Source organism: Lissotriton vulgaris, chromosome 1_2 (genome assembly GCF_964263255.1).
Source record: "Lissotriton vulgaris chromosome 1_2, aLisVul1.2, whole genome shotgun sequence".
NCBI lineage: Eukaryota > Metazoa > Chordata > Amphibia > Caudata > Salamandridae > Lissotriton > Lissotriton vulgaris.
Genome location: NC_141686.1, coordinates 54,516,682 through 54,540,066, shown reverse-complemented (window position 1 = coordinate 54,540,066; position 23,385 = coordinate 54,516,682). Strand labels below are relative to the sequence as shown.

General features: G+C 48.5%; 1 protein-coding gene across 2 annotated transcripts in view; it reads right to left on the bottom strand.

Moving 5' to 3' along the window:
- Positions 1 to 20,945, bottom strand: part of PTHLH (parathyroid hormone like hormone) — a 35,883-nt gene extending 14,938 nt beyond the window's left edge. The window contains exons 1-2 of one of the 2 annotated variants that reach the window (XM_086952803.1): positions 20,822 to 20,945; positions 14,880 to 15,219 (exon numbers count right to left, since the gene is read on the bottom strand). In XM_086952803.1, the coding sequence (XP_086808929.1) occupies positions 14,880 to 14,980 (101 nt within the window). In that variant the 5' untranslated portion in view covers positions 14,981 to 15,219; positions 20,822 to 20,945. Of the gene's footprint in view, positions 1 to 14,879; positions 15,220 to 15,586; positions 15,674 to 20,821 lie in introns of those variants that run through there. The other variant, XM_086952802.1, reaches the window with a different exon arrangement.
- Between the last annotated feature and the right edge of the window lie 2,440 nt (positions 20,946 to 23,385).

Here is a 23,385-nt window from a genome sequence, read left to right as displayed (position 1 = left end):
TCATCAGTAGAGCACATGATATATAACTCAGTTTGGCACAGTATCAATAAATATAAAAATATTTTAAAAAGAGTAGAAAAATTAAAAAGATATTAAATTGAATTTACACCAAAATTTAAAATGCTATACATTGGCATTATTCATGATTCCGGGGGGTTTAGTTTAAAATGGAAGGGATAATTTCCTTCTAACAAAGTAGGTAGACAGTAGGAATTTGCTAATACCGAACACGATTACTTGACTGGTGTCCGTGGTCAAGATTCTGCCCGCTTCCCTATGGGAGGATGTGCCAAGATTGCGGCACAGGGGGACTATCCATTTTTTCCTAGCTTTGTCATATCTAGGACAAAAAAACAATATGTGGAAGATGTCCTCCCTTTGGTTATCGGTGCACAAAATGCAATGCTCTTTATCAGACTTCCCCCATCTTTTCTCAGTTACTTTTAGCCTCAATGTTCACTGATTAATGGAAGCCCAACAAAGAACAGCAGTTGGGACTTTCAGACCGAATGCATTCACTGAGTGGGCGCCTGAACGGAAACTACTCCCTTGACAGGACGTTTACACATCGAAACGCCAACCACTCCCAGTGCTTAATCGAGATTTTCCAAGCTGTAGTGCAGAGGAAATCTAAAATTAATATCTACTTAACATCGGACTTTGAGCTTAAGCCACTATGAACACGACAATATCGTCCACAAGGGTTGGATTGGGATTACAATTCGACCAGGGCACGCTAAAAAAAAAGTGGCCCACATTTGCATATTGCCTTGCCGCAAAAAACCGCTTCGACTTCTCCTAAAACAGCAAGCGTCCCAGAGGTGTATCTGTTTAGCAAGTTGTTTCTAAAAGTGACAATGTTAATTGTGGCCACAAGATGGCGCTCGTCACAACTGAAAGAATCTCGACCGCTTCAGACTCCTGTGCAGCGCAGTGGCTGCCCTGCGCTGAATTGCAAACAAAGCTCTGCTTCCTATCTAAAGCTGCGGGGTCAGAGATAACAAGAAACAGTAAGTCAGAGGCGAACCCTGAGCCCGGCGTGCTGCCAGGTAACGCCCCTTCTCGATGACGTCTGCAGGGAGAAGAGAACCGAGTGAAAAGTTGCGTTTCTTATCGCAGCTGGGCCTTCAGAAAGGATTGTTCTGCGCGCGATTGGATCAGGCGGATTTCCTCAATGCGCTTTCTCTGAGGTGGGATAGAGGAAACGCCGTTTACCGGCACGCGCTTTTTTGGGATTCAGCATCACTTCCCCGGGCCCCAGGCGCGCAACACCCATTGGGCTCACCGGGCTTCAGCCCCCCCCCCCCCCCCCCCCCCCCCCCCCGTCGCCTCCTCTGCCCGGGCTAAGATTACACGCACTGAAATGGTGCAAGATAGCATCCGATCGGAGAATCATTTTTTTAAAGCTTTCTGAGAGGCCCAGCAGCCCGAGCCAGCCAGCCTCTGCTTCAGTGAGTGACCTCCTGCCCCCACCTCTTGTTTTCCTTTACTGGCGCCACGAGGTGAAATCCTTGCCTGAAGGCAGGGATTTCACTTAAGCACTTGATCGCTTGTGAGCATGGGGTGTGAAGTGCACAGCAGGGGGAAAGGGCTGGCCAGTTAAGGTGATGCTTTTCCTTTGTAAAGGAATTTCTGCTGGCGTCATAGCCCATGGGGGTGCTGTCTGTGCACTTGTATAGATGTGTATTTCATACAAGTGCGCAGACAGCAACCCCTGGGCTATGACGCCAGCAGGAATTAATTTACAAAGGAAAAGCTTCACCTGCACTGGCCATCCCTTTCCCCCTGTTGTCAGGCAGCAGTTTTTTGTGTAAGTTCCAGTAACTTTAATGCATTTTTCAGCACAGCATTACATACTGCCTACATATCTAGGGGCCATATGTATCAAGCCATTTAGCATTCGCAAAGGCCGAAATTCTGCGAATTTCGGCCTTTGCGAATGCTAAATACCTAAATGGTATGTATCAAACATTTTTGCATCAAAATAAGGAATCGCAAAAATTGCTATTCCTTATTTTGCGATTGCACTTAAGGAATCGCAAATTTTGCGATTCCTTAAATGCAATGTATCAGAGAAAAAAAAAGAAAAAATGCCATTAAGGAATCGCAAATTGCCACCAACTTCCAGTTGGTGGTAAGTTGCGAATTCTTTTAATAATGCTTTTTTCAAACAAACCAAAGGTGCCATATGACGCCCATACATGCCCTTAGGGCATGTATGTGCGCCATATGCCCCCAAATGTCTTTTTCAGGGGTGCAGCAGGGTGTTCTTGAGACACCCCTGCACCCTTGAAAAAATTCCTAATTTGCGATTAGCTAATTGCTAATCGCAAATTGCCCCTTCATTCCTATGGGCCTCCTGGCCCATAGAAATTAATGGGTAATTTGCAATTAGCAATTTGCTAATCGCAAATTAGGAATGGTAAGGAATCGCTATATAAAAGCGATTTTGTTCATACATACCATTTTGCATTTCCAAAATAGCGATTCCTTAAAATTCGCTATTTTGGAAATGCAAATTGGTTTGATGATACATATGGCCCAAATTGAGAATGTCTTCCCATTCATTCCTATAGGCCTCTAGGCCCATAGGAATGAATGGAGAGGGTTTCCGTAATTGTGAATCGCACTTTGCGATTCACAATTATGGAATATGTAGGATTCACAATTTTTTTTGCAAATCCTACATACATCTCGTTTTGCCATTCTCAAATAGCGATTCTCTAAAATTTGCTATTTGAGAATAGCAAAACCAAACTTTCATACATATGCCCCTTGGTTACTGTGAATGTTGTTCTTGACTTACATACATAGAAACGTCAAAGAGGACAGTCCCCTCCAAATATGCAAATGTAGTGTAAGTTTGTAGTGTTCATTTTTTTTTGGGGTGCTAGTGGGTAATTTTAGAGTTCAGGGTGGGTGTGGGTTTTAGGGTGCCAGGGAGTAATTTTATGGTTCAGGGTGGGTTACGGGTGGGTTACGGATGGGCGTGCCAGGGGGTAATTTTAGGGTTCTGAGCGGGTATGTGTTTTGGTGTGCCAGGGGTAATTTTAGGGTTCAGGGCAGGTGTGAGTTTTGGGGTGTCAGGGGGCAATTTTAGGGTTCAGGGTGGGTATGGGTTATGGGGTGCCAGGGGGGAATTTATGGTTCAGGGTGGGTATGGGTTATGGGGTGCCGGGGGGAATTTATGGTTCAGCATGGGTATGGGGTTTGGGGTGCCAGGGGTAATTTTAGGGTTTAGGGCAGGTGTGGGTTTTGGGATGTCAGGGGGCTATTTTAGGGTTCAGGGTGGGTATGGGGTGCCAGGGGACATTTTAGGGTTCAGCGTGGGTATGTGTTTTGGTGTGCAAGGGGTAATTTTAGGGTTCAGGGCAGGTGTGGGTTTTGGGATGTCAGGGGGCTATTTTAGGGTTTAGGGTGGGTATGGGGTGCCAGGGGACATTTTAGGGTTCAGCGTGGGTATGTGTTTTGGTGTGCCAGGGGTAATTTTAGGGTTCAGGGCAGGTGTGGGTTTTGGGGTGTCAGGGGGAAATTTATGGTTCAGGGTGGGTATAGGTTATGGGGTGCCGGGGGGAATTTATGGTTCAGCATGGGTATGGGTTTTGGGGTGCCAGGGGTAATTTTAAGGTTTAGGGCAGGTGTGGGTTTTGGGATGTCAGGGGGCTATTTTAGGGTTCAGGGTGGGTATGGGGTGCCAGGGGACATTTTAGGGTTCAGCGTGGGTATGTGTTTTGGTGTGAAAGGGGTAATTTTAGGGTCCAGGGCAGGTGTGGGTTTTGGGGTGTCAGGGGGCAATTTTAGGGTTCAGGGTGGGTATAGGTTATGGGGTGCCAGCGGGGAATTTATGGTTCAGGGTGGGTATGGGGTGCCAGGGGACATTTTAGGGTTCAGCGTGGGTATGTGTTTTGGTGTGCCAGGGGTAATTTTAGGGTTCATGGGTATGGGGTTTGGGGTGCCAGGGGTAATTGTAAGGTTCAGGGTGGGTGTGGGTTTTGAGGTGCCATGGGATTAATTTTAGGGTTCAGCGTGGGTATGTGTTTTATAGTGCCAGGGGTAATTTTAGGGTTTAGGGCAGGTGTGGGTTTGGGATGTCAGGGGGCTATTTTAGGGTTCATGGTGGGTATGGGTTATGGGGTGCTAGATGGGAATTTATGGTTCAGCATGGGTATGGGTTTTGGGGTGCCTGGGGTAATTTTAAGGTTCAGGGTGGGTTTGGATTTTGGGGGGCAAGGGGGAATTTATGGTTCAGCATGGGTATGGTTTCTGGGGTGCCAGGGGTAATTTAAGGTTCAGGGCGGGTATGGGTTTTGGGGCTCCAGGGGGGTGATTTTAGAGTTCAGGGTGGTATTGGGTTTTGGGGTGCCAGGGGGTAATTTTAGGGTGTGGGGTGGGTATGGGTTTTGGGGTGCCGGGGAGGGATAATTTTAGGGATAGGATGGGTATGGGTTTTGGGGTGCCAGGGGTAATTACAGATTTCAGGGCGGGTATGGGTTTTAGGGTGTGAAGGGGTTAATTTTAGGGTTCAGCGTGGGTATGTGTTTTGGTGTGCCAGGGGTAATTTTAAGATTCAGGGTGAGTATGGGTTTTGGGGGGCAATGCATCAAACTAACAAAAATGTGTGCTTTAATTGGTGTCCAGTTTCAAATGTAGAATTCACCACATTTTTTTCTCAGCTTGACCTGAGCATTAACCGATCCTGATTATCTGCCATTTTAGCTCCGCCCCATTGATTTACATTAGCCACGCCCCTTCCTCTGCCATGTTAGCCCCCCCCGAAATTAAGACCTAGTTGCGCCCCTGCCGGGCCCTATTCCAAAAGGCTGTCCTGGTCTGCCGGTGTATACGGTGACACACAGCTCCACACCCTGTAGATTGTTCACTAAATAGCACGTGCCACCCTTTGACCTAATATTCGGCTAATACTTGCATTAGATCTATTTAGAGGCCTCTGGAGGAATGGGCGACAGAAAACAAGGACGCGGTCCCCAGACTCGAGCTATGTAAGGGCTGGGGCAGGGTCAGATGGTGTCAGCGGTTTCCCTGGCCCGACAGGCCTTTCGAAGGCGGGTTTGTGTGGACGGAAATCACCCAGTATTCCCACAGGCACTGTTTGCCTCCAAACAGACTTATGTCGGCGACAGTTACCACACACAATGCTGCTGCGCAGGCACTTTCTTTTGAAGACTATCTGCACAAGGAAACACAACTCTATTCCGTGATGCCCAGCAGCCGTTTCAACCCAAACTCTTCGGGCGTTGAAGTAAAGTTTATCTGGTGACTCGAAGACAGTCAGTGCCCTGCCACGAATAACAAACCTTGCCCTTTGAGATTGTGTATAAACTCAGATTGCACCCCACACATCTGAGCGACTTTTAATTTAGAAACTTTTTTTATTCCTCTCTTATGCCTTCTTTAAATGTCGCCCAAAGTGAGCGGGGTCTGTTAATTCCGCCACTTGACACCATGTTTGACCTTGGGCTAACCAATCGGTCTCTCTGCACTTTGACTCGCTAACTTATGATTTGTGTGGTTCGCCTTCTCTTGGTGCATTGTGAAATATACAAAGATAGCCATTCATTCATTCACACACAGTCACACACCATAGCTCCGCACAGCGGCTTTTGGGAGCCAGCCTGCTGCGCCCTTACTGCGAGAGCTGGGGGTGCCGGCGCCATGTGTGGCGGCCGTTACCGAGGGAAAGTGATATCCTGCCCTGACATACATAATAAATGTTGCAGAGAGGCCCTTAAACTCCTCAATGGGGAAAACAGATATGCATTTGGAAGGCCTGCTGCGCTGCACGGACCGGGTGGAGCGGTGCCAAGGCACAGCTCTGCAGTTGGAGAGAGCACACTGATTGGGCGAGAGGGACATTTGGTGGTTTCAAACCATAGGGAACCCCCCCACAATGTTATATGCTTAGCCACGGAGGCCGGTGGCCCCGGCACGGTTAGGCGTACTCGCTATATGAGTGAATCCGACGTACATTCACTCTCTTTATGTAAATGTATCTTTGGTGGATGTCCTAAAATCTGGCATGGATCCTCATCCAGGGGCGCTGTGGACCGGCGCTGGACACGCTGAGATTGGATAAGCCCCTCTGATTTGGAGCCGGGCTCAACACCGAGGCACTCCCTGTCATCGCTCTGCAGTTTGCTTCTGCAGTAACTGAGCTGCGGGGAGCAAGTTTCCAAGTGAGGGCGCCTCGAGGCCCGTTGGAGGCGCCTCCGGAAACAAAGGCTCCGCCGACGAAGACAGTATGGTATTATCTGTGAACAAAGATCTATACATAGGAGCCAGGGCATTTCACACTGATGCATTCAGCTTGGTGCCGGAGCTCTGGCATGTCTCACAAATTCTGAAATAGGAATCCTTTCTAATGTATAACAACACAGCACAGGAAAACATCCGAGACGTCTTTTCATTGCCTGTAACCTTAAACAGCTGCAGGTAATCTCTTGAACTTTTAGGCACAGCAAGCATTTGATCGAGGCGCTTTTTCACGAATGCAGCTTCCAGTGTTCACTTTGTCTTTGTGGGGATGGCTCGAGGTGCAGTTTCTTCCCCACGGGCGCCATGATCTTTGCCAACTTGACTTCATTTAGCAGTTCTATGTTTCCAGTCACATGCTAGCTTGGAGGCAGAGCAGGTAAGATAGCTCGTGCGGTTAGCGCAATTCCTGCAGAAACCAGAGTGCACACTGCAAGTCACTGTTCTGGAATGCAAGGGAGTTTTTGATTGGCTAAAGTTTTGACGGCGAGTTGCAGCTCACGAGTCCCCAACTTGTGCCAACTTAAGTGCTTTAAGTTATTCAGTGCCCTGCGCATGCACTCCAAATCTCTGTGGGACAGAGGGCAGACGGTCCTGCAACGCCTCGTGGGTGCTGCCGGGTGCAGACGACATCTGGCTGACTTTTGACAGTCATTGCTCAAGGCGCGCGAGGCGAAGGGACCGGTCACTGGGCCTCGTGAACCCTGCGATAAAGCCTTGAAGAGAAACCGGAAGTGCCAGTGTACTCAAGGCACTGCCCTTCAGACCAAGCAGCGGCCACAGGGAGTGGTCAGGGGCTGAAGATGCCACACGCCTCAGCAGTGCTGCGCCTTCTCCAGAGTGAGTAGAGCCCTGAGGGTGTACCCAGGGGCACAAGAAGCCACGGGGCCATCAGGTATCAGCAGTGCCGTGCCTTGTCCAGGGTGAGCAGAGGCCGCAGTGCGTGGCAATGGACACCGGAAGCCATTGCCACAGCAGGCCCGCACCGTCCAGACTGACCCTGAGTGTCTGGTCAGGGCATGCCAAGCATAGCAGTACCCCTCTTACTCCAGAACGAGCATGTAGCTGGAGTTCGCGTGAGGCCAGGTCTCACCAGGCCCCTCGCTGCAGGGCCGTGTCCCGGCAGGAAGCCAGGGGGCAGTGCCTGGTGCCAGATTTAAGGCGCTACAGAACTCTTCGTTGAGTCCAGGACAAAGCCCTGCTCTTATGAGGCTCCTCACAGTGCGGTGCACACAGCAGAACAACGCACTATATACCATACTAGTTAATAACCGGTGTGTACACAATGCACTAGCACTTTCACAAGAGACATCCGTGCCAGGTCTGTCGATGTGACCCCTGACCCCGGCAGCCCCTGCCCCACACACCGTGTGCAGTCTCCGGCTTTACTCTTCATTGTTCAGTCATCCTCCTGGCGCGTGACTACCCATATTTCTTCTTTGCATCGTGACTGAAGTAACTGTGCAGACATATTTTACACTACGTCATACAGGTGGATGTCTGCACATAGCTGATAGATGTACAGACACCCTGCGGCGCGCGCCTTTATATCACAACAACGCACCCTTGCATTTTCCAAGTGTTTCGGGGCTTTTACTGTTTAATGACGTTTCACGGGCATATATATTGCATGCTCTATTGATATCATCGACGCGAGCCTCTGCCAATCACAGCTCTCCATGAACACTCACGTTTTGCAGAGTTTGCTGACCTTCGAGTGAAACCCTCACCAGATGCACCAAAGGTACCTCGGAATGAAGTGCGTCTATCAAAAGAGAAGGACCCCGTCGAAAGAAAACATCTCTCCACATTTGTGTGGGCGGCATGCTCATGAAACCAGTGCTTTGAATCTGTCGGTGTGGCCTGCAGCGCTACGCAAAGCCCAGCAGATAAAGAAAATGTTCCACTTGCCCGCATCTGAGGCTTTTTACTTGGACTTCCATAGGGTTGCATTAGACAGTGAAACAATCGATGGCGCTATGTACACAGCGGACAATGAACGCCCCAAGGCACTATGTCGTGACCAGGTCCCGGGGAGCTTTTAATAGCTATCAGGGATAGGACCTGGAACAGGAAGTGGGGAAAGACCACACCCAGCTCTGCCACCTGATGTATATTTTTCACTTCAGAAGCACAGTCATTCAGGACATAAGACTCCCCGACCTCTTCTTAAAACTTTACAACAATCCCACCGACATCTGAATTATCATGCTCTCACAGCGGGACAGTGAAGAAAAATGAGATTCAGGGAGAAAAGTTATGTTCACAGGATCAGCCAATGTATGCAGAATTCGGGCAGGTTTTATAAATACAGGAGGCAGTGTTCATTCAGGAATATTTTAAGATACTGGCACGAAATGCGCAATATTGCGACATCGCTGGCAGAAGGAAGGTGATAACATTAAAAGATATGTTACACCATGTTTGCAGCTTCCAACCTGCCTAAAGCAATCCAGGGACCTTCAAAGGATGTTGCACGTGCCAAAAAAGGGGGGAAATACATTTTCATACTTAATGTGTCAGAATTGTAATAGAAAAAGGCCAAGTCCTACCACGTGATACCTGGAATGAACTGCCTTTTTCAAAATGCGTTTACATTAAGAGCTCATATTTGCTAGAAAGTGCAATTTCTGCTAGCCCGTCAAATATTGCTATCCTTTATGTAAATGTTCAGCTTTTAATTTTCCCAATTGGACTCCGGCTGAGATTTTCCTGAAGGCGTTATCAGGAAATATCCGAGTTATATTGGCCAGTCGGCACATGCCTCCCTTCCTGAGGGCTCCCAATTTAACAATGAGCCCTGTCACCTGCATCCCCATTCCGGAAATGTGTCAGTTTCCACTTACTCTGGGCCAGTCCACCTGTTTCTCTATTTAGGAAAAGTTCCAAATTCACCGTGGGCGGCTTTTCCTTTGTTTTCATTCCAGGAACCGCCCAGTTTCCTCCCAGGCCTGTCTCCTTTTATCTCTCTCCCTTTGGCCAATGTCCCAGGTTGCCTGCAGGTCAGTGGTTCTGTGACTCGATTTGGTATCTCTTCCAGTTTCCTTACAGGCCATTTGGCCCTGAGAAAGCTTCCAGTTATGCTGCTGCCAAGTCTGCCTGAATCTCAAATCAGTCGATCTCTCATTTCCCTAAAGACTAGAGCTCCCAACTTCAATTTAGGCGGGTCCAGGGTTAGAGAAAACTTAAAATTTCCTTGATGGCCAGTCCGCGTCTGTCTCCATTGAAGGAGTCTCCCTATTTCCCCATTGGCCAGACCCCTGTGTGGAAGATCCCTTAGATTCCCTAGAAGCCATTCCCTCTGAGCCCCCCCACCCCCCTCCACCACCCTTGCCCCCACGCTGTCAACAATGTACCGCGCTGGCCCAGCAGATGCCAGGTGGCCGCAAACTATAACAGCCCTTCTGTCTCCAAATCAAACAAGGGCCCGTGGTTTACAAGTGCGCTGTTTGCAGAGCGGCCCTGCTCCAAAACCAATCTGCTCACTTAAGGCTCATTAAAGCCGACGCCTCGCGCCTCACCTGTGTCAGCAGCGCGCGAGCCCTCACCGTGTGAGCGCTGCGCATACAGGGGGCTCGCGCAGTGGCGTGACGCAACGTGAGGGGGCGCCGGCGCCCCATTCCCCGGACCCAGTCCTGACCTCTTAGGCCAAGGGTTCGCCAGTGCGGGAGGGGGCCCCGGAGCTGGGGGCGTACTGCAGGGGCTGCTGGGACCTTTTGTTGCACCACTGGGCTTCTGCAACCACGGGCAAGGGAACATGGGGTCCGTTGTAACAGGAGACCCCTGCAGACGTGGGTGCAGGAATGAGGAGGGTGTCGTGGGTAGGGGCTGCGTAACACAAGCCCCCCCGAAGCCCCTGTATCGCGGTTGGGGTGGGGGGATTAAACGTTCAGGGCGACCAATTTCTTGGGGGGGGGGGGGGGTCTTACTGTGACATATGGGAATTTCTGGGCGTGTTCACATTCAGCAGGGGGGGAGGGTCATCATGTTATGTCACGACACTGCTCGTGGGGGGCTCATGCTAGACCGCGTCCAGGAATGTGGACTGTCAAAACAGGGCGTGTCACGTGCAAATCCGAGCAGGGGGCCGTGGGTTATCGAATCTGGAAGGGGTACGTGCAAGCATATGAGGAAAATGGGCTGTCATTCCAGGGGCTCGTGCACAAGGACGGGAGCTCGTGCAAATGCGGGCATTCATAGCAGAGGGCGGGACGGTGGGATTGTGTGCACCACTGGTAGCCAGAGAGGTGCCCTCAACGGCACCGATCAATGGCCTTGCCCTTCACCCAATATCGATTTCTCATATAAATATATATATATATATATATATATATATATATATATATTCAGCTCAGCTTCAGATTTATAATCTCCAAAGAACTGCACTCGTGGAAACCAAAGGGTTGCAGTGCTCACACCAGTTTAATCACACTCGTAAACAGACAGACGCGTTTCAGCGGTATGCCTTCCTCAGTGTCAGTTACACTGTGAGGACCTGCCGGGGATATAGCGTCCATGCCAACAACGACATGGTAGATGGACTACATCGTTCTCACGGGCGCGCCATCTTGGAACATGCAATTACAGTTCACAATAGGGTGTATTTTGCCCAGGGGAAACAAAGTAAATCAAGCCGTGGATCGGCATAGAACCCCGTGTATCCACATCCGGGGTGATGTGGGGTACTTAGAATAAGAACCCTCTAAGTAATTCCCCAGTCCATCTTGCCATGAATTGGCAGGTGCTCCAGTGATTCATATGTACAGTGTCCTTAACCCACCAATAAACTTATTAAACTATAATGAGCAAATAATGCATCTGTAAGTTACATTGCTATTAATGTTCATATTGCTGTACATCAGTTCATGAAGAAATTTCAGGAAAACCTCATATTGCTTATTTCCCTAGGTGAACTGCCAGTTCTTCCCCATGGTTCAGCCCGCCTGGACTTTTGGTCATGAGGTCGATTATATACCTTGATTCCAGGCGTCTCAGAGTTTTTTGCCTGTCTCCTTCCCTTGGGTTTTCAGCTACAAAATCTATGCCAAAGTACCGCAGTTTGGTCCTGTCCCTTTGGTGAACCAAGTCAAAATGTCTTGCGACTGGATATGCCGGATCTGCCTTGTCTATTGCCCTTTGGTGCTCGAGTACCCTGATTTTCAATTGGTGGATCGTACTTCCAATATATCTCAATCCGCATGGGCAGATAAGGCAATAGACCGCATAATTAGTGCTACAGGTCAGAAATTTCTTGATGGATTTCGTGATGTTTGCTCCCGGGATGTCATAGTTTCGCACTCTCTTGCATCCCGCACAGGCCTTGCATTTTCCGCAAGGAAAAAATCCACCCATCTCTGCAATTTTACCTGTTCTTGGGGTCACATTCTTGAAGTGGCTTCTCACAAGGGAGTCTCTTAATGATCTTGCTTTGCGGTATGTAATCAAGGGTTTTGTTGGAATTTCATCCTTCAGGATCGGGTCTGTCTCTAGAATGTGCCAGTTTTTTTGCATAATTCTTCTCAGTCCCATAGAATCACTGGTATATGGTGTAATCAAACGAAATTTGCCCTCGTCTTTGGTTTGTTCATTAGGTACTTTTGGTTTTAGGAGATCTTCCCTTTTTATTTTTCTTACTTTCTTCAGGGTTTTATTCAAAGAGTCCAGATCGTATCCTCTCCTTGTGAACCTTTCTATGCAACCTGCCGCTGCTGTTTCAGGTAAAATTGCAGAGATGGGTGGATTTTTTCCTTGCGGAATTTCTGACCTGTAGCACTAATTATGCGGTCTATTGCCTTATCTGCCCATGCGGATTGAGATATATTGGAAGTACGATCCACCAATTGAAAATCAGGGTACTCGAGCACCAAAGGGCAATAGACAAGGCAGATCCGGCATATCCAGTCGCAAGACATTTTGACTTGGTTCACCAAAGGGACAGGACCAAACTGCGGTACTTTGGCATAGATTTTGTAGCTGAAAACCCAAGGGAAGGAGACAGGCAAAAAACTCTGAGACGCCTGGAATCAAGGTATATAATCGACCTCATGACCAAAAGTCCAGGCGGGCTGAACCATGGGGAAGAACTGGCAGTTCACCTAGGGAAATAAGCAATATGAGGTTTTCCTGAAATTTCTTCATGAACTGATGTACAGCAATATGAACATTAATAGCAATGTAACTTACAGATGCATTATTTGCTCATTATAGTTTAATAAGTTTATTGGTGGGTTAAGGACACTGTACATATGAATCACTGGAGCACCTGCCAATTCATGGCAAGATGGACTGGGGAATTACTTAGAGGGTTCTTATTCTAAGTACCCCACATCACCCCGGATGTGGATACACGGGGTTCTATGCCGATCCACGGCTTGATTTACTTTGTTTCCCCTGGGCAAAATACACCCTATTGTGAACTGTAATTGCATGTTCCAAGATGGCGCGCCCGTGAGAACGATGTAGTCCATCTACCATGTCGTTGTTGGCATGGACGCTATATCCCCGGCAGGTCCTCGCAGTGTAACTGACACTGAGGAAGGCATACCGCTGAAACGCGTCTGTCTGTTTACGAGTGTGATTAAACTGGTGTGAGCACTGCAACCCTTTGGTTTCCACGAGTGCAGTTCTTTGGAGATTATAAATCTGAAGCTGAGCTGAATACTTTGCGGGTACCCATTACCGCAAACTGCACCCGCCCGCGAGTGCCCCGACTACATAGTGGGACAAGGAGCGCCATATATATATATATATATATATATATATATATATATATATATATATACACCCACAAATTTCATATTCATCTAACAGTGCTTAAGTTATTAGGCAGCATTTCACATGAAACCATATCTACAGCTGCTGTACCCGACTCCAGTTTCGTTCTAAATATACTGTTCTTGTCAACCCTCTTTCTTTCAGTGTCTGCATATCCATCAGTTCAGCCCTTGTTCTTTCCATGGATAGAGGGAAATGTGTTGGCCTGCTTAATTTGAGCCGGTGGTTGGAGGTGGGGCGCACAAAGGGGGGAAACGACGACAAGAGGTCAACACTCAGAACAGAGACACAGAGAGAAGCCCGGGAACAGTCTGCAATGGTGGGGTACAGGGGCAGGGAGTGTCTGGTGGTGACTAAAAGAGGTTTACGGTGGAGTCAAGACTGTGCCCTCTTGTTATTCAGCACCCCTGATGTTCGTTGCACCACCCGCGGGCGTCCGAGCTAAACTTTGGGTCCTGCACTTACTGTTTTAAAAATGAAGCGCGTATTGCTTTACAAATTAAACACGGAAAGTGGTCCGATAGACAGCGAGTGGATAGGAAGGCAGACTGGCAGATTGATATGCAGGTACATGCTACCAGGTTGGTGTCACAAGTTCTGCACTACCACTTGTTGTAAGTACTCGAAAGGCCGGTGGGAGTGGAGGATGTGTGGCCAGCTTGTGGCTAGCTATATCTTGTAAACACTGCCCCCCGCTCAACAGTGAATAGAATGTGATGGTGTACACTTTACTGATCTGTACTGTTACGTATATGGTCATGTTAAATAACTTCTCAATGTGAATTCAAAAGCAAGGCAATGCGTGTCGGCTAAGACGGAGCCTTGCTCACGTCTACAGATTACTGGGTACATCTATCCTTTTGTGTTTAAATCTTGTAGACACTTCCCTCTACACACTCAGATTTTCTATGACTTGTTCTCGTTTTATCCGTAAACCTCGTGTTCCACCTTGAACATGTGTGCGCCATATGTGTCTCATTACATCACTGCCCGTCCACCTGTGTCTCGTTATCCGCGCTCTTTTTGCTTCAATGCCCTCTCTGCATACTCCTGTCTGTGCCCTCAGCCCCCCTCCCTGCAGGGCCCACACACAGGTGTCAACGCGACTGGCCACGGAGCAGAACAAGCCTGCTCACAGCCTGCTCCCCGAAGCCAAGTGACGCCGCGCAGAGGCGCTGCAATGCTGCTTCCATCGAGACGAGACAAGGCAGGTGCCGCCAGTACCCGGGGCACAAGCCCTGCGGCTCACCAAGCGCTTAGATGCCCCACATCCAGCGTTTGAAATTGAAATATCGAAGTGCAGGTACTCCTTGTGCCAGGGTACGCGTCTACTGCTGAGAAGTGCTGGCTCTTTCACATTAAAAGCATTTTAACAGTGCTGAAAAGTGCCAGGACAGAGAAGTGCCGGTACTGAGTCCCTGACTGTACCTGCTCATTCGAAACATTGGCCCCGACACTGTATACGTTTCAGGCGCTGTTGATTTTAACCCTGGAGAGTGTGCGGCATCCCTCGCCGACTCTCCCTGACCAAAGCACTAAGGACAGTGGAAGTTCAAACTCAGAAACACCGCTGCCGCCATCAAACCACTTCACACCAGTTTACAAGCCGCGGGCTGCGGCTGCGGCCGCCGCTCCCTGACAGGCTGCCCTTCAACTCCATGTACACTGGGAAAAGCAAAGCCACAGGTCCCCAAATGCAAAGAGAAAAGCCACAGTGAACTATTCACACCTGGAAGGGGACAACGTGAGAAAAGCTGAGACACACAACACCGCACACTCACACACACAGGCAGCCAACAGCCTGGAGAAGTTACGCTTAAAGTTGTGGGACTTACAGTCTGCGGCTGAGTCCTGGCACGGCTCTCCCGTGGGAGGGCGCCGAGCAGCTGAGCAGGAACACGGCGAGGCACCACTGCTGCAGGAAGACCCTGAACATTGTCCCCGCCCGGCCGGCCGGCGACCTGCGTTCACAGAAAACACCAAGCGCAGCGCGGGGCACTGCGGTCCGTGCGGGCGCTTCTCGGGCAGGCGCTGCGGGCTCTCGTCCCCCTCAAGTACAGCCAAGGTCCGCCGCGGGACTCACTTCTGACAGCCGCTCTGGAAGCGCCGAGGGCTCAGTCTCCTCCCGTCCGTCCTTGTCTCAGACCAGAATAGCGAGCAAAAGTACTCGAAACACTGCAAGAAAGCGGAATGGGCAACAGGTTAAAAATGCTTGTGGCGCAGCAGATTGGACGTTCGCAACATCTGGGTAGTTACTGTCCTCAATGGGGCTTGCGTTTTCAATGCAGGCTCCTTGAATCTAAAAGCAACTGAAGAAAAGTTCTAAAGCTACAAAACTATCCACATTTTAGAAAAAGTTTCCAAATACATAAAAACTTTAGTAAAACTTTTCAAACAATGAAAAAAGTTTGCAAAAAGTTATAATCCGCCCCTCTGCTGCTCAGAGGAGTTTGGGGTACGGGGTGCTGCGGAGACAGACACGCAGTCTGTGTGGGAGCTGGGAGGGTGGGGCGAGGGGTGCGGAGATGTGTCTGTGCTGTACCTTTTCTGCCGCAGGGCTCGGCTCTGTACCCCCTTAGATGTCTGGACCACCACTGGGCGCAGCCCGCGCTGGGCAGGGTGATGGGAGAGCGAGGGGTGTGCGAGGCTTTGCTGGGGAGGGCAGCCCGGCTGCAGGTTGGAGCAGAGTTTCTGGGGCTGGCTGGACGGGGCTGGACTGGGCTGTCCTTTTCTTTTCTCTTTTTTCACTTCTTCTGGGGGGCTCTGCTGGGCTGGGAAGTTTTCACACGCTCTCTAGCAGCGGGACCAGCAGTAGCTCGCGCTGCGGGAGGAGGCTGCTGCTCGTGCGCAGAGGTGGAGACATAGGGGCAGGAGGGCGCCCCCTGGGGGTGAGACCGAGAGGAGGAGACGGGGGAGAGATCCACAGGGGGTACAGAGGAGACGGCCAATCATTGGGCTCGGGGTAGACGCGGCTATAGTCCCCTCAACCCTGTTGCCTTGCGGGCACTGAACTCTGACCATCTCAGACCCAACCTCACCCCGTCCCTCCCCGTTGCACTAAGCTGGCCCCTACCCGTCGCCCACTGAGCACTGAGCTGCGTGACCTCTCCCAGTCCGACACAAACACTACACCCTCTTACCTTAAACTCAGTCATGCACACATTCGCACACCTGATACCCAGTGGCACCCCCTCTAACCGCGCACTCAGTCCTAGATCTGACAAAAGCTAAACTCAGAACTAGACCCACCTAATCTAAGATCACATATTAGCTAAACTCAGAACTAGACACACCTTTTCTTACAAAACTCATTAGCGAAACTCAGAACTGGACCCACCTACTCTAAGAACACTATTCAGCTAAACTCAGAACTAGACCCAAACTCAGAACGAGACCCACATACTCATTGAGCTAAACTCAGAACTAGACCCACCTACGCTTAGAGCACTTATTGGCTAAACTCAGAACTAGACCCACCTACTCATAGAGCACCCATTAGCTAAATTCAGAACTAGACCCACCTACGCTTAGAGCACTTATTGGCTAATCTCAGAACTAGACCCAAACTCGGAACGAGACGCACCTACTCATAGAGCACCCATTAGCCAAACTCAGAACTAGACCCACCTACGCTTAGAGCACTTATTAGCTAAACTCAGAACTAGACCCACCTACGGTTAGAGCACTTATTGGCTAAACTCAGAACTAGACCCACCTACGGTTAGAGCACTTATTGGCTAATCTCAGAACTAGACCCAAACTCGGAACGAGACGCACCTACTCATAGAGCACCCATTAGCCAAACTCAGAACTAGACCCACCTACGTTTAAAGCACTTACTGGCTAATCTCAGAACTAGACCCCAACTCGGAACAAGACCTACCTACTCATAGAACACTCATTAGCTAAACTCAGAACTGGACCCACCTACTCATAGAACACCTTTCACCTAAACTCAGAACTAGACCCACCTACTCTTAGAGCACCCATTAGCTAAACTCAGAACTAGACCTACCTACGCTTAGAGCACCTATTGGCTAGTCTCAGAACTAGACCCAAACTCGAAACGAGACCCACCTACTCAAAGGGCACCTATTAGCTAAACTCAGAACTAGACCCACCTACGCTTAGAGCACTTATTGGCTAGTCTCAGAACTAGACCCCAACTCGGAACGAGACCCACCTACTCTTGGAGCACTTATTAGCTAATCTCAGAACTAGACCCAAACCCGGAACGAGACCCACCTACTCATAGAGCACTAATTAGCAAAACTCAGAACTAGACCCACCTACAGTTAGAGCACTTATTAGCTAAACTCAGAACTAAACCCACCTACTCTTATAGCACCCATTAGCTAAACTCAGAACTAGACCAACCTACTCTTAGATTTATTTATTTATTTTCTTTTATTTATTTATATACTTTATAAAGCACAACTAATGCCGTTAGGCGTCTTGGCAATGTAGGAACAGACAGAGTTGCTGAATTAGATGACTGCATCCAGTTTAGATCACTCATTAGCTAAACTCAGAACTAGACCCATCTACGCTTAGAGCACTTATTAGCTAAACTCCGAACTAGGCCCACCTACTCATAGAACACCTTTCAGCTAAACTCAGAACTAGACCCACCTAACTCAGATCACTCATTACGTAAAGTCAGAACTAAAGCAACCTACTTTTAGAGCATTCGTTAGCTGAACTCAGAACTAGACCCACCTACTCTTAGATCACTCAATAAGCTAAACTCGGAACTAAACCCACCTACTCTTCGAGCGCCCATTAGCTAAACTCAGAACAAGACACACTTACTCTTAGATCACTCATTAGCTAAACTCCCAACCTGATCCACTTGCACTCAGCTCATTCTCAGAGTTGTCACAGACTGAATTCTGAAGTAGACCAACATTCACCGAGTTCTGTCTTAGATCACTCATAAGCTAAACTCAGAACTAGACCCACTTACACAGAGCTGAGGCCTCGATCAATCAGTATCTAAACTATAACTGTCCACTGGCACTGAGCTCAGCCCCAGATCACTCGTTGGCTAAACTCAAAACGATACCCACAGTTTAGTCCTAGAACTAGTCCCACTTATATTGTACTCAGTCCTAGGTCTGTCAGAAGTTACATTCAGGACTACACTCACTTACAGTGCACTCAGTCCAAGATCTGTCATAGACCAAACACAGAACTAGTCCCACTTAGATATAGCTCAGTGCTAAACTTAAAACTAGTCCCATTTACATTGTACTCAGTCTCTAATAAGCTAAACTCAGAATTACACTCTAAGCTTCTGCCACTAAACCCAGACTTTCTTTCTCCTAGCCAGGGTGCAATCACAATCCATATGATATGTTAGTCTCAATCATATTCCTCGCTTAGCACTAAACATACTCCTTTACCACTTCAGGCGCCAACCGAAGTCCTATTGGTAAATAAACTCAGTCTCACCTGCCCCTCTCAGGTGCAAAACTCAACCCATTCTCACCTAAAATAATTAACTGAAATCTTCCCCTGATCATAGAGAGACCTGGCCCTCCTCCTTCTCATCGCACTAAACTTAATTATATATTTTGTGTTCTCACAAAACTGAAATGGCCCCCACTTACCCATATCCATGTAATCCATATTCATACTGGACAGTCAGTGCAGCCATCTACACAGAGACAGACTAAACTGGATCAGAAATACCCCTTCTTAAGCATAACACACAATCCTAGCACCTTAGTACTCGAGATTCAGTCCGGCCTCTCTCCTGCATCGGCGCAATCAAACGCATCCTCCTGCTACACCAGGCTCACTTCCATACACCTACTCAATCTGTTCCCTGTGTGGAGTAAGCTCACCCTCACCCCCTTGAGCCCTTGGCAGGCACGTCTTCCCTTTCCCTCCTGCACAGACATCTCCTGTGGGGTGGACACAGTCCTCTTCCCCTCCCCTCTTTTGGGCTTTACCCTCAATCATGCACATCTCTTGTGCCCTAAACTCAATTCTTCCCCCCTCCAAGCACTAAAACCAGCACCTCCCCTATGCTGGGACTTAGGTCAGCCCATTCCATCCCAGGGATTTACTTAACCCTTGTCCTTTCTCTGGCACTCGAGAGACCCCGAGGCAGTGAGTGCACTTTAGCACCGCTTTTCCAATTACCTGCCTGCGCTGTTTTGGCAACTTGGTCATCACGCGTCCGCGTACCTGTCCGTTGCGCGCGCGCCACCGCCAGCGCGCGCCAAGATAAACCTATTGCCTAGAAGCGCCAGTGAAAGAGCCCCGAACTTTTATGCATTTCAAAATGATGTTATGGCCTCCCCCTCGCCCGCCGGCCCACGCTGAGAATCCATTCATCACCACTTGCCTAAAAACGCGTGACGCCCTCCAATCAGATCCGAAATAAAAATCAAAGCGTATTGTTGGCCTGCAGTAGAGGGGGAGTCGACACACCCTTCGCTCTAATGCTCTGTTTGTGGGACAGAACGCGCTCCAGCCAGGATAATATTTCTTCATTTTTTAGCATTCAGAACACGCTGGAAAATTGAAAACTTTCCAGACCAGAAAAAGGCTGTGAGCATGTTTCCCTGCCCTCGGATGATTGCCGGGCAGGCACCCCTGGTGGCATCATTAAGCACAGGCACATGTTTTCTTAGCTCTCAAATCCCGCTCCGGAACTGTAGGCGCTAAGATTGAGAACCGCGGTCTGTGTTGTTGTCTCTGGATCAGGGGTTACAGATGCATACAAGGGAGCAGGGCAGCTAATACAAAAAGCTATGCAGTGTGCCCTCAGCCGATCTATAAAACACAACTACCTGTTGCTGGAAAGCCAGCAGGGGGGCTGCACGCACGTGTTGACAGCATGATAATAGGTCGATCAATAACAGATATTGACACTGCGCTAATTTCACTTATCTGTAGATATCTGTGCAATTCACAAAGAGGTTCTAAAGAAGTTCTCACGATCTGTGTCTTAAAATGGCATAAGCAAAGTTTGAACAAGTGTGATGCAGGCACGGTATTGCTGTTTTGTTTACACCGATACTCACATAAACCCACCTCCTGTATCTCGAAGGAGCGCCCCTTTAGAATAGTTTGTGTATGCTGTTAACGCAATTTTCTTAAATGAGACATAGGATGTTTCGATTCAAACGTGCTTTGCATACAAATCACACAGAGCGTCAGCGGTAGCCGGGAGTCTGTCTTCCAGTGGCCCTACACAGTCGGTCAGCGGTACCCAGGACGACAACGAAACAAAAGTTGCAGGCTCAGCACTGGACCAGACCAGCCCCACGCCGTCTCCCATTCACACCCCCGCCCCCCGCACGCGGATTGCAAAGCATTAATAACTTGTTTTAATGATAGTTTATCGGGAACACATCTGGTCGCCACATCAATGGCTGGGTGCCATAAAAATCCGTTTCTGCGCTAGATTCATGTGCATCAAAGGCACTGTTAACCAAAGTTACTAAAACAAACTTATCGCACTGCAAGTACGTTAAAACAACGTTTTCTGTGCATATTGCAATCGCCAATCAACCACCAGCCCTCCCTTGTGCTCGCCTGGCACCTGCACCCACGAGAAACTGGCAGGCAACGACCAGATCCAGTTAAACTCTATGCCAGGTAGCGCTCCTTCAAGACACAGGTGAACATATCCAAGCTATGCAGTGTGATCTTTTCACGTTTAAACACCTCTGTAAAATTCCTACACACCTTCTCGGTGCCAACACAGGCAGTCGCACAACAGTTCGTAAACACTTGCAAAAGTGTAGACAACTTTACTTACATTGACAGCTTTCTGCAATCTGCTTCCCTGGGACGTGGCTGTCTGGAGGTGAAACAAATCAGCGCTGACACCCCGGCTGTCTCTCCTCAAAGGGAATATTGGAGCAAAAGACAGTAAAACTTCGGCTGCCGCAGTAGTTTGTGAGAAGTTAATAGAAGCGGTAAAAGTTTCGCTCGGGACGGCCGCGCTCGCCTCCTCTCTCCTAATAAATAAGGCGCTTCCTCGTGGGGCTGCCCTTAATAAAGAGCGCAGTTTCTGACATCATAATCCGCATTCCCTTCTGGGCTGACAATCACCTCCGCTCTGCCGATGATGCGCGCACATGACTGTTCAGCCCTCTTTTTTTCCTCTCGCCTGGAGTAGCGGACATGTGCCAGCATGGGCTACATGTTTGCAGTTTTTTTCTCCTCTCCGCGATTTACTGTATTCTCGTGTGAGGTGAATGGGCAGCGCGAGGAGGCGGAGGGGGCTGCCTCCTTATCTGAGTTATGTCTGTCCAGAAAAAACGGGTTAAGTGCGCCCTCCCACCAGCAAGCATACCACGAACATAAGACTTCAAAGAGATTCCTAGACTGTCTGTGAAGTGTAATCACCCCGGGCCCCCAAATCACCCTTCCATGGGCACCACAGGGTGAAGCTGACATTCTTTGGAAAACAAATAGAGAGAGCAAGGGATAATGTCACTTGGGAAGTGACAAGAGATATCTCCTATTCCCCTGGTAGGAATATTTATGCAAACAAAAAGAAGGAGTATCCCCAGCGTCAGGTTTTTTGAAGGAAAAAACTTTCGGAGGGTGAGTTGTTTGGCACAAAAAAAGGAAAAAGTCAACCTTTTTGATAGGAAACCCCTCACTCACCACCTAGTGGTGACTTGCTTCATCATCGGGGTCCACCCTGGTGACCTAGCGTCACCATACTCCTTCTTTTTGTTTGCATAAATGAAGCTGACATTCACCTGCACCCATGGGTGCTGCTGGAACTAGGAGGCTGAAGGGTTTACAGGCTCAGATGAGACTTGAAAACATTTATTGATACTCTTAACACCTCAATCAAGCCATGTCTTCTGGCCTAAATTCTCTCCCTGCGGACCCCGCCCCATCTTCTGCACATGTGGGTCACTGTCCCATGCGCATTTCACACTAGAACCACCTCGCCATTCTCCTGACAAGAGTTCCCCAGCGCCTAGATGCCGGGTTTGCACTTTGATTGCAACAGAACTGTCTCTCTCTCTCTCTCTTTCTCGCTCTCTCTCTCTGCTCTCTCTCTCCTCTCTCTGCCTGTCTCTCTCACCCACACACACACAAACATAACATACCTATTATTATGAGGACCATTGACTGTAATGAAGTGTGCAATTACTATTCTAACTCGAGGCGCGCTTTGATAGTAGAGTAGGTTATATAAAGCACACCAAAGCAAGTCTAATTGCACTTTTAGTTTTTTTTATACACTCGGTCGAATGTACCTGGGCCGGTCTTCATAATGCACCAGTCCTCACAAAAAGAGTGTATGTCTGGTTCTGCCAAGGTTAACACACGCTATGAGGACCGAGCCAGTCCCCACAGTGAGGGTTATATATTATATATATATATACATATACATATATATATATATATATGCATATATATATATATATATTTATTTATATATATATATATATATATATATATATATATATATATATCCTACTGGCGGGCGCCAGTAGGTAGTTATAGTTAGGATTTTTTTCAATGCAAAATCTCAAAATTCTATTGTGAATAACTTTGGCGCCCGGTTAGCGAATCTGCCTGAAAATGTCCTCAAATTTGCCTCGCGGAGCTCCGGTCCTTCCTTGAAAGTTTGGGGGGGATTTGTCAAGCGGGGGCCGAGATAAAAGGGGGGTCCCAAAACGTGTTTTCTCCATGTTAATTTCCATAGGGCGGTCAAACTCACTTTTAGCCCGAACGGCTGAATGGATTTCCACCAAACTTGGCAAAATTGTAGGGACTGGTAGCCCGATGTGCCTTTGCTATGTCTCAAGATATGTGCTCCAGTGGATTTTGAGTAATTTAGGTTAAAAAAATATATATATCTATGGCCGCGCACCGGGGAGAGCAGCGGGCGCGACACGCGAGGTGCGCACGGAAAGCTGATTGTCTCTCGGGTGTCTGTAAACATTCAAAACAGTCTGGACCGGCCGCCATCTTGTGTGTCGGTAGGATAGAGACACAAGAGGTGGAAAAAAAAGGGGGAAATGACCATAAGGGGGCAGGGTAGACCCCCCTGACCTCTAGGTTTGAGGTGGGGGCTATAAAAGGGCCCCGCGGTGCAAAAGAATATATATATTTTTTTTGATTTGCGCGAGGGGAGAGCCCGGTACGCGCACCGGGGAGCGGACCGGGGAGCGGCCCAAGGGGAAAGAAGAATGACAGAGTTTTAAAAAAATGTAGCCTTTTTTTATAAATTGGAGGTAGTTCTAAAAAGAACAGTTTTTTTTCTTCTTTTTGTTGTTTTATATTTTTTTAGTGTTTTTTGGAACATTTTGTACTTTTTTTTGGCTTTTATGAAGTATTTTATTTTTTTTT